The sequence below is a fragment of the Raphanus sativus genome, chromosome 4 (assembly GCF_000801105.2).
Source record: "Raphanus sativus cultivar WK10039 chromosome 4, ASM80110v3, whole genome shotgun sequence".
NCBI lineage: Eukaryota > Viridiplantae > Streptophyta > Magnoliopsida > Brassicales > Brassicaceae > Raphanus > Raphanus sativus.
In genome coordinates, this window is record NC_079514.1 from 7,124,553 (window position 1) to 7,141,789 (window position 17,237).

Consider the following 17,237-nt stretch of genomic DNA (forward strand, 5'->3'; position numbering starts at 1 on the left):
ATATTTTAATATAATATTCAGAAGAGAAAAAGATTAAGTGCTCAAAATAAGCTGATGTCATTTTTAAAGTAGTGCTGGTGAAGGATTCTATTATATACTTAAGAAAAATCTGATTCATCAAAGTACAAACCCATGCTTACTTGGATATTGAAACACACAGAAGTCAAACCAAAATCTAGAGTTTGAATTATTTCTTTAAATCCCTGAAAAGTGAAAACCCTTATACCAATAATTTATTTCTTTAAATTATTTAACTTCTAAGTAAAAAAAACAAAAAAAAATACAAATGTCTCTCTGTCACACTACTATATATATCTCTGAAAAACTCATGTTAGCTTGGCTCACACGCTTTCGCTTAAAACTCATAAAAGCCTTCACTTTCTCCCGCGTCTATATTCTCAAAAAAAAAAAAGTCTTTCAAGAAAGTTCCTTCCTTTTTCTTTCTCTAATCCTCCCTCCATCCCCATGGATGATGATTCTAAAGAAACCAACGAACATCAGCAGCAGCAGCAGCTACAACCACCGCAATGGACGCTAACGGGCTCCTACAACCGCAACGCCGCCGCGTTAATGAGTCCCACGTCCACTTCTCAGGCGATGCCCCACTGGTTATCTGTCGGGGCTCTCTCGTTGCTTCAGCCTCAACAACCGCTCGGGCTCCACGGATCACCTTCCTCTGTTCCGACGCAACAGCCGTATATGCAATTCGGGAACGAGCAACGAGGACGAGCAAGAGCAAGAGCACGAGGAAGAGTCAAAGGAAGACCGAGGAAGTATGCTGATGTCATTGATCTTTCTCTAGGTCCTCCTCCTACATTGCCTCTCTCTTCAGCTTCTGACGATGGTGGTGGTGGTGCAAATGCTAACTCATCAGACCCACCTGCTAAACGGGGCAGGGGCAGAGGTCGTACTCCTGGCTCCGTTAGTAAGAAGCTTAAGTATTTAGGTACACTCAAAGGACTACAATCTTTCTTTCTTATCTTGATTCCCTTTCTTGATCACTGCTTACTACGGTTAATGTGTGTGAGCAGGAGGAGCAGAAACATTGTTGACACCTCATATCATTAACATCAATCCTGGAGAGGTAATGTGAGCATATCTTCTTTAATCTTGTAACTTGTCAAGATCTTTTTACTTGATTATCTTCCATTAATTAATACTCAGGACATAGCTGCGAAGGTAGTGGCGTTTACGCATCAAGGACCACTGGAGTTTAGTATTCTCTCAGCTTCAGGAGCTGTTTCTAGTGCGGTGCTTCTTCACTCCAAGGATCCTAACAATCCTACTGGAGTTGTTACGTATGAGGTATAGCATTTTCATGTCCTTGTTGCGGTACTTCTGCTGGAAATTTTATCTGATTAGGCTCTTATGATCGTTAATGTATTTGCAGGGGATATATGATATCATTGCTATGTCAGGTTCTTTCTTGAATACTGAGAGTAATGGTACTGTGACCAGAACTGGTGACATGAACGTGCATCTTGCTGGTCCTGATGGTCGGTTTGTGGTGGGTTTTGTTGCTGGAATGCTAGTAGCTGGGTCACAAGTCCAGGTTTACTCCATTTCTCTAATTCTTTATACTCAGAGTTGATTCACGGAATCTTCAAGATATTGACTTTGGTTGGGTTGGTTTTTTTTATGTAGGTCACTGTTGGAAGCTTTGTATCAGAGAAAGTGAAACTGAGTCTCAGGGACCCCGACCGCGAGCCAGCTTCAGCATCGGCCAGTGGTGGTGAACCAGGAAGCCCTCAGTCTCAGGGACCGCGATGTTCAAGCGAGTCATCAGATGAAAATGATAGTATCAACAACAACAATCATCAAGTTGGAAACTCTACGCCCTGACCACTTCACCTCTCGCCTGGTGACAATCCTAAATAAGCAATGTCTCACTGTGTTTGCTTCTCTGTTCGTTTTATACATCTCTCCATCAGAATTGTCCATAAGTAGATTTGAGCTTTCTTACTCTCTCTCTTCTTCCTAACATTTCATCAATGTAGCTTTGGTGTTAGATAATAGAAAGATACAGAGATGTTGAGTAGGTTTGAGTTCCATCTATTTAGTTTGTTTCTTAGTTTCTTTTGTTTGTGATGATCATAAAGACTAGTCTTTAGTACCGAGTCTCTAACCTTTAGTACAAAATTCTTAATTCAACAAACGCTTATACAGAAGCCCTTTTCTATTATTATCACTAGGAGTAAAGCCCGCGCAAACGCCGGGATGTTAGAGATATATTTGAATTGTTGTAGTTGTAAATGTTGATGGAGGTGGAGTGTAGAAGAAGAAGAGTGAAGAGATTTTTAAATTCTTATTAGTGTACATTGTGTAATGTCTGGAATCTTTTAACTGGAAACACAATATCAACGTCTAGTAAAACGTAATGGTCTTGGGACAAAACCCTTCCGGGGTGCTTTCCTCATACGTTTGGTCTTGGGAGGATACCCTACCTACAACATGTAGGTTATATGAAATGAAACATATTTGTATTTTGGACATGTATTTACATTTTGAGAATCTATATCACTATTAAGAAGAAAAAAACTTGCCTCATCATAGTAGTTGGATATTTTAAATTGCCTTCGTCGGCCAGGGAAAGATTGAGAATGCGAAGTCATTCTGTTCTCCTGTTTGACAACGAGTAGAAAGAGTTAAACAGGTAGCAACAATCTATTTATTGATACAGAGGGAGAGGGGAGAGGATGCTTACCTCCTCTGTATGGTCTTCACTTGCGAGATGCTTATTGAAATCATCGAGGGTTTTGCAATCACATAAACACAATGTGCAACAAAACATACCGGTAGATGCAACAACCCTTTCACTTTCACTGCACTTATGAAAAATGTGTCTTTTTGTCTCTGAAACTAGGGAGGAAAAAAGAAAGATCAGCGTAATTATTAGCTTGGTGGTGTGGTAATGTAGTGGAAGAAGAGAGAACAAACCTGCGAGTAAGCTTTCCCATAGCCATTCTGCAGAAGTGACCAGGACGGGCATTTCAAAAGGCCTAGCTGAATAAGCCAAAAAACACTTGTAGTTACTCTCTTGTAGTTTCCGGCAAATAAGTGTTGAACGGTACTTGCTGGAAGCCACTTCATCCGATATGATCATAATTGAAGCCGGAGCAGGATTATTTTTTGTCCATTTCTCAAATTCTGTAATCATGCGACTGTAATGGACCCCTGTTTCAACAAAAAGGAAATAGTTTCAGTTTAAAGTTAAACCCTAATTAATTAAATAACAGCAGGGAAATGGGACTAACTAACAGGAAAGGGTATGTGAAAAATCAACTCCAGTGGAAGAGAGCGCAAGAAGGTGGTGAATAGGGGTTTGTTTTTGGTCGGCAAAGGCAGTGATAGAGACAGAACCAGAGTAGCCTATTTCCTTGAACGCTCTTTCTATACTTGGACGGACCCTACGAGCATCATACCCCTCAGGAATCGGGCAGTCGTTCATGTCCCACAAGACATGTATTTTAGCTGTGGCGTGTTCAGGCGTGGCCGGGTAGTTCCTTGCCCACGTCTTCGTTACACATATGAGTGTGTCCGGAGGATCTATAGCCTCCTGAGCTTGACAAAGAGTTAGATGCTCAGATTATGTAACAAAAGTATTTGAGAAAGAGAGAGAGAGAGAGAGAGAGAGAGAGGATGCTTTGCGTACTTACTTCCATTCCATGCTTATAACTAGAGAGATGCTTCGTGAATTTCTTCAGGCTTTGGCAGTCGAAATTGCACGTTTTGCAATAAAACATGGCAGATGATAATCCACCCGCCGCCACAAGTGGCTCGCCTCCGTCTTCTTCTAGTAATTCTTCCCAGCGCCAATTTCCATAACGGACCAGGATTAAATCACTGCGAAGATTCATTGAATAAGCCGTAAAAAGGTCGTAGCTAGTGCGCTGTTGTAGACGGGCCAGATCCCAGGAGAAGTCACCTTCCACCTGATCGGATATAATCATAATTGTAGCCGGAGGTGGATTTTGACCTCGCCACTCCACCATATCCCGATACATGACTGAGCGCGTGCTTTCTGTGAATTATATGGATGAATAACATAAAATGTTTATAGTCTAGGGAGGTTTTGTTATATATACTAACATCGGAGAAAGACTAACCCGATTTGGTATGTGCAACAGCGACTCCAGTGGAAGAGAGCCCTCGCAGGACGTGGCAAGGGGTTTCTTTTTGATCGGCAAAGGCAGTGATGGAGACAGGACCGGTGTAGCCTAGTTTTTCGAACGCCTTTTCTATACTTGGACGGACCCGACGAGCATCATACCCCTCCGGAATCCGACAGTCATTCATGTCCCACCACACATGTATTTTAGCTGTCTCCGCCGCATCGTTCCCCGACATCCTCTCTAACATAATCTCAGACACAAGTCCTCTATCCCTACGTAGTACTAGGGTTTCTTTTATATAAACCAAACTAATGGCCATAACCGAAACCTAGTATCGGTGTGGGCTTACTTACCAAATACGTTTTTTAAAAAAACTTTTCATTTTTTTCATCACAATAGACTTGGGTTTATAAACTATATCCTAAAACGAAAACATATCTTTATATCTCATTAAAATAAAATAAAATAAAACGAAAAAAAAAATCCCCTAAAAAGTGAAAACCCCTAAAGCAATGATATATTTATTTCTCAGTAAATCAGAAAAAAAAATACAAATCGTCTCTCTCTCTGGATTACTATATATATATCTGAATTATTTAATTTATTTGTTTATTTTACTTAAAAATTAAATAATTTATTTCTTTAGATTATTAATTTCTAACTAAAATAAACAAAACAAAATACAAATGTCTCTCTGTCACACTACTAAACATAGATCTCTGAAAAACTCATGTTAGCGGTTTTCGATTTTGGCGGGAAATTATATTTTCTGTTTTTTTGTAGAAAATGTGTTTTACTTTTTTTTTTAATTAAAAACCAAATGTGTCAGAGTTGACCCAACCCAACAGACATATTTAACTTGTTAATCCATTAACTTGTTAACCCATTAACCTGTTAACTCATTAACTTGTTAACCCATCAATTCATTGGATCAAAAATAAACAATTTATTTGGGTTAATGGGTCAATTTGGATTGGGTCAACCCATGGGTCATGACCTATTTTGACACCCCTAGTCACACTACTATATATATATCTCTGTAAAACTCATGTTAGCTTGGCTCACACGCTTTCGCTTAAAACTCATAAAAGCCTTCACTTTCTCCCGCGTCTATATTTTCAAAAAAAAAACAAAACAGTCTTTCAAGAAAGTTCCTTCCTTTTTCTTTCTCTAATCCTCCCTCCATCCCCATGGATGATGATTCTAAAGAAACCAACGAACATCAGCAGCAGCAGCAGCTACAACCACCGCATGGGATGCTAACGGGCTCCTATAACCGCAACGCCGCCGCGTTAATGGGTCCCACGTCCACTTCTCAGGCGATGATGCCCCACTGGTTATCTGTCGGGGCTCCCTCGCTGCGCCAGCCTCAACAACCGCTCGGGCTCGACGGATCACCTTCCTCTGTTCCGACGCAACAGCCGTATATGCAATTCGGGAACGAGCAAGGACGATCAAAGAGGAAGTATGCTCCTGATGGCATTGATCTTTCTCTGCGTCTTTCTCTTCCTTCAGCTTCTGATGGTGGTGGTGCAAGTGCTAGCAGAGGTCGTCCTCCTGGCCCCGTCAAGAAGCAGCTCAACGCTTTAGGTACAGTTCGCAAAAAATAAAACTCTTAACGATCTTTCTTGAAGCCCTTTTTTGATCAAATCAAGATATCACTGCTTGCTTACAGGAGGAGGAGCAGGAACACCGTTTATACCTGTAATCATTAAGGTCGAAGCTGGAGAGGTAAAATGTGTTCAAATCTTTAATCTTTTAACTTGTGTCTAGATATTTTACTTGAATTATCGTATATTAATTTAATACTCAGGACATAGCTGCAAAGATAGTGGGGTATACCCATCAAGGGCCAGGCGGGGTCGTTATTCTCTCAGCTTTAGGAGCTGTATCTAGTGCGGTGCTTCAGTCTAGCAATCCTAACATTCCTAGTGCAGTTGTTAAGTATGAGGTATAACTCTTCATGTTCTTTACTTCTTGGAACCTTCAGGTCTCACACCTACCTAGGAGATTTGATCCCCGGGAGCTTTGATCTTACTCTTAGCTGAGCTGGAGAATGCTTTATCTAATTAGGGGTCTTGTGATCTGTATTTGCAGGGACAGTATGAAATCGTTGCTATGTCAGGTTCTTTCTTGAATACAGAGAGTAATGGTACTTTGACCAGCACTGATAACTTGAGCGTGACTCTGGCTAACCACAATGGCAATATTGTTGGGGGTTCTGTAGCTGGAATGCTAGTTGCTGGGTCACAAGTCCAGGTTACTTACTCCATTTCTCTAGCCTTTTATAGTCGAAGTTGATTCACGGAATCTTCAAGATACTGACTTTGGTTGGGGTGTTTTTTTTTTTATATAGGTCGTTGTTGGAATCTTTGTACCAGAGAGAGCGAATTTGAGCGCAGGGCGCGTTGAGAATAACCCCGAGACAGCTTCTGCTTCAGCATCGGCCAGTGGTGTTGGACCAGGGAGCCCTGACCAGATGTACCATGTTCGCCTCTGGCCTGGCAGCAACCCTCAGTAAGCAAATGGTTCGTGGGTTGACCTCACCGGATTTGCTTCTCTGTTGGTTTTACACATCTCTCCATCAGAATTGTCCATAAGTATATTGATCTGTCTTACTTCTCTCTTGTCTTCCTCTTCCTAACATTCTCTTCAGTGTAGCTTTGGTTTTAGATAAATAAAAAGATATATTACGTAGGTTTCAGTTCATCTTTTTTGTTTGTTTCTTACTTCATTTTTTAGTTTGTTTCTTAGTTTCTTTTTGTTGTGTTGATCCTATGATCAACTAATGATCCGGTTTGTAGTTTCAAAGGTCTCCGTTCATTTTTTTAATATTTTTCATATTGTATATTTTCTCTTGTTTTCGGTAAAAGTTTTTGTTAGGATAAAATTTTTGGTCAAATACAAAACAAACTAAAGGACTATAGTTTTCATCATCTGATCTGACATTTAACTATTAAAGAAAAATTATCTTAATTTGTTTCGCTTAATAATAGTTTTTGTTTTTGTTCTGATAACCAATGCTCATTAATCAAAAGTCTTAACACACATGCATAGTCCAAACGCAGTTTAAAACCTTACTAACAAGGGTTAGCTTTTTAGCCCATAGCTCCGGACCGGTTTACGGTTAAAGTTGTGGAGGTTAAATAGCTCACAACTCTTTAAAATCTCAACAGATTGACACGCAAAATTTTGGAACCTCTGGTCTTTTTCATGACATGCATGTAACTGATTCTTATATTTTATATGATCCTTAGTCCTTACCTAGTATTTCTAATATGATAGTCATTTATAAAAATAGTTAATAATTTTTTATTAAAATAATTATATAACTAAAAATGACGTCAATAAACCCTATTACAACTCTCACCCAACGCACAAATATACCTATGCATCAAAGACGCTTATTAAACTAAACTTGTTGAACCACACAATACTTCTATTTTCAAAATTATCTATAAACCATCATAATGGGTTCTACACAAAGACTATCATTTTACGGGCAACAACACGTGACTTGCACTTGGCTCGCAACGGAGTAGCTTTAGGCATAGTGAGCCCTTTGTCTTCCATCATGTCCACAAGTTCTTCACCAACCCTCTCCCACTCGAAACACTGAATCAAACACCCAAGAGCCAGGCTCACTAGACGCTTCCCAAGCTCGGCTCCAGGACAAGCTCGTCGTCCCATCCCAAACGGCATTAGCTTTCGAGTCTCTCCTTCTTTCTCGAATCTCTCCGGCTTGAACCTCTCTGCCTCTTCCCATATACCATGATCTCTATGCATAGCCCATACGTTTGTTAACAACATCGTGCCACGTGGCATATCATATCCCGCCACTTTACAATCATCCGATGAAAAATGTGGGAGTAGTAGAGGAACCGGAGGGTACAAACGAAATGTTTCAGACACGATGTACTGGAGATAAGGGAGATTCTCAATATCTGATTCTTCGAGTAACCGGTCGGAACCGATTTTATCATCGATTTCTGCTCTTGCTTTCTCAAGTATTTCTGGATGGTTCAACAAATTCGACAATGCCCATTCTAGAGTTATTGAGGACGTGTCTGTCCCCGCCATTACCAGAGACTGTATATGCATATTATATAGTTAGTAAACTCTCATTGTATACTATAGTTTAATTAGTTAATATTATGTACTTACGATTATGATTCCTTTGATGATGACATCGGTATAATACTCAGGTTGGTTTTCTTGGAGAGAAAGCAAGTGATCTATCAAAGTTTGACCCCTTTCTTTCTCTGCACGTTTCTCATCAACCAGCCTTTGCAAGAATCCATCGAAACGTTTCCCCAAAATTTTGGCCCGTTTTTCAAAATCCGTGACCCATCGTACGATCGGAAGATAGTCAGCTACATTTCCAGCACCAGCCCCGGCCACCGCCTCTGATATAAGTGCTCTCACTATTCTGGCCTCGTCATTGTTTTCTGTGCCAGTACCGTAGTATCGTTTTCCGGCTACCATCATGATTATATTGTTGAAAGCCAAGTTGGCTAACAATGATTTCATTTCCACTTCAACAAATCCCTGCCAAGCGGATAAATACCATTTCCAAAATATATCTTTAATAATACAGCTATTTATTAAAGATCAATTTTTGGAAAAAAAAATATATATATTTAAAACGTTTTACCAAAAAATATTTTTTTTTGTAAAACAAAAAATATATATTTAAAATGATTATTTTGGTGTTTTGTATAGATTAATATTATTTGATAATAGTAAATAATAAATTTTAAGAAAATTGACTAAGGTTATTAAATTATTACTTATTTAGATTTACTGAAATGAATAATCATAGAAATAATGTATTTATGGTACAAAATTAATTTGATTTCTAATATGAAGAAACAATGAATAAATTATTTACGTGAAAAGGAAAAAGTATTACTTGTGAAGTTAATATAATTTCAAATTCAACTTAATTTGCCCTAGTGCCAAGAAAAAAATAGAATTTGTAAATACATATCATTAAAATATAAATTAAGAAAATAGTTTTACTGATTATGAAAAAAATAATTGATTCATATATTTTCAATAAAAGTTACCATCAATTATCAAAAACATATTTCATTTACATTTTGAAACGTCAAGATCTTCATAAAAATCATTTTTTTGTCAACTTATAAAAATCATTTATTATATCATTTATTATATCATTTATTATATCATTTATTTATTTTTCTGAGCACAACATTTATTATATCATTTATTATGAAACAAATTATTATTTTTGTTAGTTAAGTTTAGATGATTTCAAAGTTGAATTGATTTGCTCTACTGCCAAGAACAGAAAGAAAAAATAATAAATAAATAAAAATGTCTTACGTGTAATGAGTTTCTCGAGAGGTGTGTTATGAGCCGCCTGATCTCGTCTTTACGGATAGACATAAATGTACTGACCCTATGAGAAGAGAATATCTCGACGGCCGCGATGCGGCGGATATTCCTCCAGTGGTCGCCGTATGGGGCTGCAATCATGATGGTGGAGTTGTAGCCGACGTGTTTCCCGATGATGAGCTCGGGACGGTTTGCAAGAACTACATCGTTTCTTGTGAAGCATTCTTCCGCTACAGCATGCGTGGAGACGACGTAGACTAGGCGGTTTCCAAGGCGGAGGTGGAAGATGGGAGTATTCCCGAGTGATTCAGAGAAGGAGAGGAGTGTCCGCTGGACAGGGTGCTTGAGGAGATAGAGGTGGCCGATAAACGGTAAAGAGTAAGCAGGTGAAGGAGGAAGATTCAGTTTCCGAGTTGAGTTCTTGAACAAGAACTTGATTGAGATCAAGACAAGCAGAAGAGATAGAAGTAAAATTGGGTTGAAGTCCATCATTTCTTTTGTTTGTTCTGTTTTGGATCTGTCTTTGTTTGTGTGTGGGAGATTGAACCAGATGTGTACTCTTTGGTCCTAAAAAGGAAAATTTATTGACCTGACTATAGATCCGGCAAAAGATTTGTTGGGATCTGGATTAAAACAATAATATAAAATTATTTCTCATTGAATTTAAGTAGGTAAGAAAACGTAAGTCTATTTGTTTATTAATTTTTATTATTAATAAAATAAAAAAGAATGCAAATTGGGAGATCGAATTGATTATAGAAACATGAGTTTAATTAGTCGATTTATTAGTGAACAAGGAAAAATATTATCTAGACAGGTGAATAAAGTAATTTTAAAACAACAACGATTAATTACTATTGCTATAAAACAAGTTCGTATTTTATCTTTGTTACCTTTTTTTAATAATCAGAAACAATTTGAGAGAAGTGAGTCGATCCCTAGAACTACTAGCCTTAGAACTAGAAAAAATAGACTTATTCTTCAATTGAATAACTAATCTGAAGGAATTAAAAAAGAGGTTAATGTATTGAAAAATAGGAGGGGTGTAATATAACTCTGTCGTTAGTGACCAATTGAAATTGATAGAATGTATCAATAATCAAGAGTTTTTTCGACTATAACTCTCCCACTTCAATCGTGCTTTTCTTTCTGTTACTTCGAAAGTAGCTGCTACAGCTTTAGCCACTCGAATTTTCGATATTCTTTTTTATTTCTCATCAAATGAATGGCATCTTCTTCTAGAAATCCTAACTATTCTTAGCATGATATTGGAGAATCTCATTACTATTACTCAAACAAGCATGAAACGTATGCTTGCATATTCGTTCATAGGTCAAATTGGATATGTAATTATTTACATATTGGAATAATTGTTGGAATTTAAAATGTGAGAGGTTGTTATTGCTTGTGGCTGCTGTGTTTCCATTGCCGTCAAACAAAACGACGTTAACAAAATACTTAACAATACTTTATATTATTTTATTCAACATATGTTAAGAACTTTTATTTACTTTTAGTGTATTTAAATAATTTAATGTTTTGTTCTTTTCTATAAAATCGTATATTTATATTTTGCATTTTTTGTCAACTATTTTGCATTTTATTTTATGATTTAAATAAAATACATAGCTAAAGTCTAAATCTTATTTCTAAAACTTCTTTTAAAAAATAAATCAATTTTTAAGTACAGAGAGAAATTAAAGTACGCAATTATTGCATGTGTTACTGGAGTGTTGTAGTTGATTTGAACTTTATATAAATAATGAGTTGTTTTTACCGTTTGAGTGGAGCAAAGACAAGCTAGTACTACATACTGATACTATAACAGAATGTGGCCTATGGGTCCAAAATGTCAGCTGTTAGTGGGGTCTTCCTGATCTTTCGAATTTCTGGATCTCTCTCTATGCCCATTTCTGATACGCGATTTCCTTTTAATTTGTCTTGTTTGATATTACTTTCATTCAAATACAAAAGAGCTACAATTCACAACAAAACTTTAGCGGCGATAACACACATGCTCTGCACATGGCTCGCAATGGCTCCTTTTTGGGCATCGTAACTCTCTCCCACTCAGAACATTGCACCAACGACCCAAAAGCGAAGCTCAGAGTCGGGACAAGCCCGGCTTGGAGCGGCAAGTTTGGTTTCGGCTTTGATTTTGATTTTGTGAAGCAAGTTTCAATCTACGTAAAAAGCATGTTCTTAGTTCTCATACTCAATCCTCTATACTCCTGGAAAGGAAAGAGATTTCAAAACTGGCTCTTAGCTCTTTGATTTCAAAACCTTGAGATTCACTATACTGAATTGATAATTAACTGACCCGTTAAGCGGTTATTAAGCAAGATTGTAAAAGTTTACAACAAAGTATCCTGTATCCACATAAAGACTTGTCATTTTTCGTATACTTTTATTAAACATAGAAAGGATACAAAGCTGTCATTTAAACATGTACGTTTATTTAAGAAAAACATTAGATCAGTTTACCAACAATGGGACGTGTTTTGCACATGGTTCTCAACGGCACTAGTATGTTTAATGAGGATGTTATGTATATATAAATTGGGTGAAGGTTGCTTGTAATTGTTGTTCCTATTTTATTAAGGTATAAGTGGCTTATTTTCAAGCAAATGTCACAAAAGACTCGTTCAATGCATGGTATTAATTAAGAAAACAAATACTCAAAACACACTTTCTATTTTTAGTAACCACAACTTCTACACTCTCTCATGCCAGACACACATCTTCCACACATAATCGTCAAAAATAACCTTTTCAACTAAAAAAACAATCAAACAAATAAATCTCCATGTCTTTATTTTTCTAGCTCTATTGTTTCTCTCGTGTATGAAAAATCTCACGGCGGAGATAATCAATCTCCGGCCGCCATAATGCCGACAGTTCCTTCACCTGTCCCGCCACAATTAGAACATTACGTGACACCACCTCTCACGGTGATCTTCACCGTACTCTTTCTAATACTCATCTTTGTCGGTTTCTTCACTCTCTATTTCTGCAAGTGTTTTCTCGACACCATAGTGCACGCCTGGCGCATCCATCACCACAATGGAGAAACGGAAACAACAGAAAATCCCTTACAGCCACATGACGAAGCTCCTCCTCCGGTCAATCCTGGCCTAGACCTTAGAATCATAAACTCGTTCCCCACTTTTCCTTATTTCTCCGTTAAGGATCTCCGGGAAGAGAAATACGGCCTCGAATGTGCCATTTGTCTACTTGAATTTGACGGTGATCACGTGCTACGTCTCTTGACAACTTGCTACCACGTGTTTCACCAAGAATGCATCGATCTTTGGTTCGAATCTCACAAGACTTGTCCTGTTTGTCGCCACGACCTAGATCCTCCTCCTCCCCCAGAAAACACCAGCAATGTTCTATCTAACGTCGATGAGATGATCATCGATGTAGTTCAAGAAACCAGTTATGCTGATGATCGTCATCAGACAACAACACCGAATGATACTTGCACGTCTTCGGGACAAAGCAGTTGCGCAAACAACGAAAGATCGAGAAAAGAACAAACATCGCCAGAAATATTCTCGAGATCGCACTCTACGGGACATTCAATAGTGAGAAACAAATTACCAGAGGAAGAAGATAAGTATACATTAAGATTACCAGAGCATGTCAAGATTAATGTTACAAGAGGACATAGCCAAACAAAGAGTTGTGTGACTTTTGCAGAACTTGTTAGAAACAGAAGCTATGATCATCGCCGGTTTGGTGAAGTATCCAATCAAACGCTTGCTACACACTCGGGAAAGTAAAAGAACTTAAGAAATGATCAAAAACCTCTTCTTGACAAAATAGTTATTTTATTTTCTTGTTGTATTGATTATATATACTTCTTTTAGGTAGAACATATAACTTGAGGTGCTTTAGTGTTGTCTGTGATGTTTTTTTTCTTCTAACATATAATTTCTTGAGTATCAGTAACAAGAACAGACAATTTATAGTATAAATGCTAACTAAATTTGAGTGATTGACCGTAGAGAAGAAAGCTAAAATATAATAAAATAAAATTAGAGTTACCACATTGATCAGATGAGAGTTGAATTGTTTGGATTGAAAAGCAGCCACATTAACCTTTGAGCTCTACATGTTAAAGTGAGCTGATTGTTTTTTTTTTCGTAATATTTTATCCAAGTGAAAACATGAGTTTTCTCATTTCAATTTGAGACATGCTGCTTAGATTTGGTAGAAATGATCAAAAATTTGTTGGATTAATCGGTCTTCTTCTTAAATCTAATTCATTTGCATCTTCTATTATCCAGTTCTATACTTCTATAAGATTTGACAAAATCATCTAAAATGTATATAGTTGACAAAAACAACAAATTCAGGGAGTTATTTGACATATAAATAATTTACGGGGTTATCTCAATACAAACTTAAACCTTAAAGACTGTTCTTGTAAAATCCATCTCAGATGTTTTGTTTCTTCTCTTCCCTTCCGATATCATCTTCTTCGCCGAGATCCACATCTCAAAAAGTTCGAAACTTTCTCCACCAGCGAGCTACACTCGCGAAACCCTCCACTCTCCCAACCCCCAATGTCACAAACCCATCTCCAAATCCCTCTCCTTCCACCACTCTTCTATGTTTAATCCGAGCAGAGAATGGTCGTCCTCGGGCTGGTCAAATTCACGGGACTATCCACAAGGCTACTCAACATATGCGTCGACTCCCTCTGCAAATTCCGGAAACTCGACAAAGCCGAGACCTTGATCACAGACGGGATCACACTAGGCGTCTCCCCCGACGTCGTCACTTACAACACGCTGATCACCGGGTACTGCCGTTTCGTCGGAGTCGAAGAAGCTTACGCCGTCACCCGCCGCATGAGAGACGCCGGCATCAGACCCGACGTCGTCACGTACAACTCTCTCATCGCCGGAGCCGCGAGGCAGCTGATGCTGGACCGCGTCCTCTACCTGTTCGACGAAATGCTCGAGTGGGGTTTGTACCCTGATCTGCTGAGTTACAACACTCTGATGTGTTGTTACTTCAAGATGGGGAAGCAAGACGAAGCCTTTCGTGTTCTTTACAAGGATCTTCGCTTAGCTGGGCTTAGTCCTGGGCCCGATACGTACAATGTCGTGCTCGATGCGCTTTGCAAGTGTGGTTGTGTAGATGATGCTCTCGAGATGTTTAGGGAGATGCAGAGTAGGTTTAGACCTGGGTTGATGACTTATAACATTCTTATCAACGGGCTTTGTAAAGCCAGGAGGGTCGGTGCTGCGAAATGGATGTTAGCAGAGCTTAAGAGATCGGGTTACACTCCCAATGCAGTTACGTACACGACGATACTAAAGCTTTATTTCAAGACTAGGAGGATTAGAAGAGGGCTTCAGCTGTTTTTGGAGATGAAAAGAGAAGGGTATACTTATGACGGGTACGCGTATTTCGCGGTTGTTAGTGCTTTGGTTAAGACGGGGAGGACGAAGGAGGCGTTTGAGTATATGCAAGAGCTGGTTAGGAACGGTAGGAGGCACGACATTGTTTCGTATAATACGTTGTTGAATCTGTATTTTAGAGAAGGGGATTTGGATGCGGTGGATGATTTGTTGGGGGAGATAGAGAGGAGAGGAATGAAAGCTGATGAGTATACGCACACGATCATAGTCAACGGGTTGTTGAGGACGGGACAGACGAGAAGAGCAGAGAGGCATTTTGTAAGTATGGGAGAGATGGGGATTGGGTTGAACCTCGTGACGTGTAACTGTTTGGTTGATGGGTTGTGTAAAGCGGGTCATGTGGACCGTGCGTTGAGATTGTTTGAGTCGATGGAAGTGAAAGATGAGTATAGTTATACTTGTGTTGTGCATAATCTCTGTAAAGAAACGAGGTTTGTTTGTGCTTCCAAGCTGCTTTTGTCGTGTTACAGTAGAGGAATCAAGATTCCGTCGTCTGCGAGACGAGCTGTTTTGTCGGGTTTACGGATGTCGGGGTGTTATGGTGAAGCGAGAATGGCTAAAGCCAAAATGAAACTGACTCAGGTTGGGAATTCCTGACGCTCTTTACACATAGTGACACAAGTTTTGAAGTGGAAGTGTGATGTACTTGTTATGTAACAAATGAATGAAATGAAACAAAGACTGATTCTTTACATAAAGTCAGATTCTTAGCACATGGAAGAGTAAAATCTTGGCTGTTTATGTGAAGTAAAAGGGTCTGTCTGCAGTGGGGTTGTGAGCTCCAGGAAGAAGTCTTTTTGCAAGGATCTGTTACCAGAAAGCCAAGGTAATGATCAAGGTGACGATGATGAAGTTACTAACTCAAGTATGGAACTAAGTCTAAGAGAGACCAAGAACAGCGCTTGGAGTGGAAAAAACTCAGGTTAAGGCAAGGTAGATTGATGAGAGTTTCACACAAAGGAGAAGCTACTTGGAAATACAAGTGGCGGGTCTTCTGAGTTGAGTAATGTGTGTTGAGGCGGGAGCTCTAAGGGACAGCAAAAGAGAATTCTTAAATAAATGAATGGAAACTGATTTGTATTGGAAGATTCTTGCAACAGGAAGCCAGTTACATTCCATCCCTTCTTAGTGGTTACTTGTCACAGATTTACTTGCGGATCAGAACAAAAGCTACACTTGAGAACTTTTAGTTCAAAGAAAAAACGTTCTCATTTATTTGGAGTTTATACTCAGATGCCCCTTTAGAAAAAAAATCATTCTCCACGTCCCCTCTCTATTCACAACACCCCTCTGTGGATCCCACTACCAATGTCAAATACCAAACTATCTTCTTATTTTTTAATATTTTTTTTACCTTTTTAAATCATTTATTTTTTCATTTAAATAAATCAGTCATATAAAACAACTCAAAACAACTCATGACCCACATATTTGTTTTAACCAATCAGATTTAAGCTTGGTCAAACCTCTCTCTTCCTCTTTACTCTTCCATCGTAAAATTCATCTTCCTCATCCTCCATTAATGATTTTGAAGCTTGAAAAAAAGGAAATTCTTATCCGTTTTTGATCAATTTTTTTCTGAAATATCATTTAAATGTTTTTTACGTCATGGGTAACATTAAAAGATAAAAATTGATGGAAGTATTGAGAAATTAAAAACCATTTTGAAAACTATATTTATGAATTTTGGGCATATTTTATGTCTGTTTTTGATGATTTTTTTACCTGAATACTATTAAACAGATGTATCTCAGCTAGAATAAAAAACAGATTCGATATAAATTATAGAAGATTAAAAAGGATTTTGAAAACTGTACTTATGAGTTCAACGTATAATTATGTCTGTTTTTGATGATTTTTGTGTGTAATTTCATTTAGATGAATTATATATCATGGGTAATATAAAATCCATCCTAAAAAATTGATTAGTTAGTGCAATGATAAATTTTGGGTATTACTAGTTTACTAAGGCAACATTATCTCATTGTATATATTATGTTTTCAAATTTTCGATTGTATTTATTAATTTTATAAATATTAAAATAGTAAAGCAGATTACTTAAATATATTTAAAAAAAAATTATCATAAAAACGGAAAATATTTTTTGGTATAAACCTTCCAATTTAAACTTTTGACAAAAAATATTCTTATCTTCTTATTTTGATATTTTATATTTATGATTGGATTAAAAATATAAAAATTATAAAATAATAAATATATTGTTAATAAGTAAGAATTGATAAAAGTTTTGAGAGATTAAAAATAATTTTAAAAACATGTTTATAGATTTTAGGTATATTTTATGTTGGCTTTTGATGAAATTTTTGC

The 17,237-nt window shown here is 37.7% G+C and overlaps 6 protein-coding genes across 8 annotated transcripts; 4 read left to right on the forward strand and 2 right to left on the reverse strand.

Moving 5' to 3' along the window:
- The first annotated feature begins 359 nt into the window (after positions 1–359).
- On the forward strand, positions 360–2,141 carry LOC130511819 (AT-hook motif nuclear-localized protein 13-like). The gene is made up of 5 exons (XM_057009522.1): positions 360–946; positions 1,032–1,084; positions 1,165–1,305; positions 1,391–1,552; positions 1,645–2,141. The coding sequence occupies exons 1-5, from the start codon at positions 466–468 to the stop codon at positions 1,840–1,842; spliced, it is 1,035 nt and encodes a 344-aa protein (XP_056865502.1). The 5' UTR covers positions 360–465; the 3' UTR covers positions 1,843–2,141.
- A 140-nt stretch (positions 2,142–2,281) lies between these two features.
- On the reverse strand, positions 2,282–4,455 carry LOC108850138 (uncharacterized). Of its 2 annotated transcripts, none has more exons than XM_057009521.1 (7): positions 4,107–4,455; positions 3,657–4,021; positions 3,259–3,556; positions 2,938–3,174; positions 2,705–2,853; positions 2,544–2,621; positions 2,282–2,444 (listed from the first exon to the last, which is right to left on the reverse strand). In XM_057009521.1, exons 1-7 carry the CDS (start codon positions 4,429–4,431, stop codon positions 2,358–2,360), a joined length of 1,539 nt encoding a protein of 512 aa, XP_056865501.1. In that variant the 5' UTR covers positions 4,432–4,455; the 3' UTR covers positions 2,282–2,357. The 2 variants fall into 2 exon arrangements, with proteins under 2 accessions (XP_056865501.1, XP_056865500.1); XM_057009520.1 differs by having other exon boundaries at positions 2,705–2,859; positions 4,107–4,449.
- A 727-nt stretch (positions 4,456–5,182) lies between these two features.
- On the forward strand, positions 5,183–6,804 carry LOC108854228 (AT-hook motif nuclear-localized protein 13). Of its 2 annotated transcripts, none has more exons than XM_018627742.2 (5): positions 5,183–5,702; positions 5,788–5,843; positions 5,926–6,063; positions 6,210–6,371; positions 6,469–6,804. In XM_018627742.2, exons 1-5 carry the CDS (start codon positions 5,303–5,305, stop codon positions 6,631–6,633), a joined length of 921 nt encoding a protein of 306 aa, XP_018483244.1. In that variant the 5' UTR covers positions 5,183–5,302; the 3' UTR covers positions 6,634–6,804. The 2 variants fall into 2 exon arrangements, with proteins under 2 accessions (XP_018483244.1, XP_056865503.1); XM_057009523.1 differs by having other exon boundaries at positions 5,791–5,843.
- Positions 6,805–7,408: 604 nt separating this feature from the next.
- Positions 7,409–10,056, reverse strand: LOC108851562 (cytochrome P450 81D11). Its single transcript, XM_018625008.2, has 3 exons — positions 9,462–10,056; positions 8,277–8,660; positions 7,409–8,201 (listed from the first exon to the last, which is right to left on the reverse strand). Exons 1-3 carry the CDS (start codon positions 9,963–9,965, stop codon positions 7,590–7,592), a joined length of 1,500 nt encoding a protein of 499 aa, XP_018480510.2. The 5' UTR covers positions 9,966–10,056; the 3' UTR covers positions 7,409–7,589.
- Positions 10,057–12,361: 2,305 nt separating this feature from the next.
- Positions 12,362–13,258, forward strand: LOC108853412 (RING-H2 finger protein ATL29-like). The gene has a single exon (XM_018626825.2). It carries the CDS (start codon positions 12,362–12,364, stop codon positions 13,256–13,258), a length of 897 nt encoding a protein of 298 aa, XP_018482327.1.
- Positions 13,259–13,919: 661 nt separating this feature from the next.
- Positions 13,920–16,274, forward strand: LOC108849404 (putative pentatricopeptide repeat-containing protein At4g17915). Its single transcript, XM_018622954.2, has one exon. The coding sequence runs from the start codon at positions 14,111–14,113 to the stop codon at positions 15,503–15,505; it is 1,395 nt and encodes a 464-aa protein (XP_018478456.1). The 5' UTR covers positions 13,920–14,110; the 3' UTR covers positions 15,506–16,274.
- The last annotated feature ends 963 nt before the right edge of the window (positions 16,275–17,237 follow it).

Bases quoted from the DNA above. Each gene is read 5' to 3' on its own strand.
- LOC108849404 (XM_018622954.2), top strand. From the start codon at position 14,111: ATGGTCGTCCTCGGGCTGGTCAAATTCACGGGACTATCCACAAGGCTA.
- LOC108853412 (XM_018626825.2), top strand. From the start codon at position 12,362: ATGCCGACAGTTCCTTCACCTGTCCCGCCACAATTAGAACATTACGTG.
- LOC108851562 (XM_018625008.2), bottom strand. From the start codon at position 9,965: ATGATGGACTTCAACCCAATTTTACTTCTATCTCTTCTGCTTGTCTTG. The intron at 8,661-9,461 runs GTAAGACATTTT...TCCGCTTGGCAG, and splicing joins TCTCGAGAAACTCATTACAC to GGATTTGTTGAAGTGGAAAT. The intron at 8,202-8,276 runs GTAAGTACATAA...ATGCATATACAG, and splicing joins TCATCAAAGGAATCATAATC to TCTCTGGTAATGGCGGGGAC.
- LOC130511819 (XM_057009522.1), top strand. From the start codon at position 466: ATGGATGATGATTCTAAAGAAACCAACGAACATCAGCAGCAGCAGCAG. The intron at 947-1,031 runs GTACACTCAAAG...GTGTGTGAGCAG, and splicing joins TAAGAAGCTTAAGTATTTAG to GAGGAGCAGAAACATTGTTG. The intron at 1,085-1,164 runs GTAATGTGAGCA...ATTAATACTCAG, and splicing joins TTAACATCAATCCTGGAGAG to GACATAGCTGCGAAGGTAGT.
- LOC108854228 (XM_018627742.2), top strand. From the start codon at position 5,303: ATGGATGATGATTCTAAAGAAACCAACGAACATCAGCAGCAGCAGCAG. The intron at 5,703-5,787 runs GTACAGTTCGCA...GCTTGCTTACAG, and splicing joins GAAGCAGCTCAACGCTTTAG to GAGGAGGAGCAGGAACACCG. The intron at 6,064-6,209 runs GTATAACTCTTC...CTGTATTTGCAG, and splicing joins GTGCAGTTGTTAAGTATGAG to GGACAGTATGAAATCGTTGC.
- LOC108850138 (XM_057009520.1), bottom strand. From the start codon at position 4,431: ATGGCCATTAGTTTGGTTTATATAAAAGAAACCCTAGTACTACGTAGG. The intron at 3,557-3,656 runs GTAAGTACGCAA...TGTCAAGCTCAG, and splicing joins GTTATAAGCATGGAATGGAA to GAGGCTATAGATCCTCCGGA. The intron at 2,445-2,543 runs GCAAGTTTTTTT...TACATGTTGTAG, and splicing joins TATCCAACTACTATGATGAG to GTAGGGTATCCTCCCAAGAC.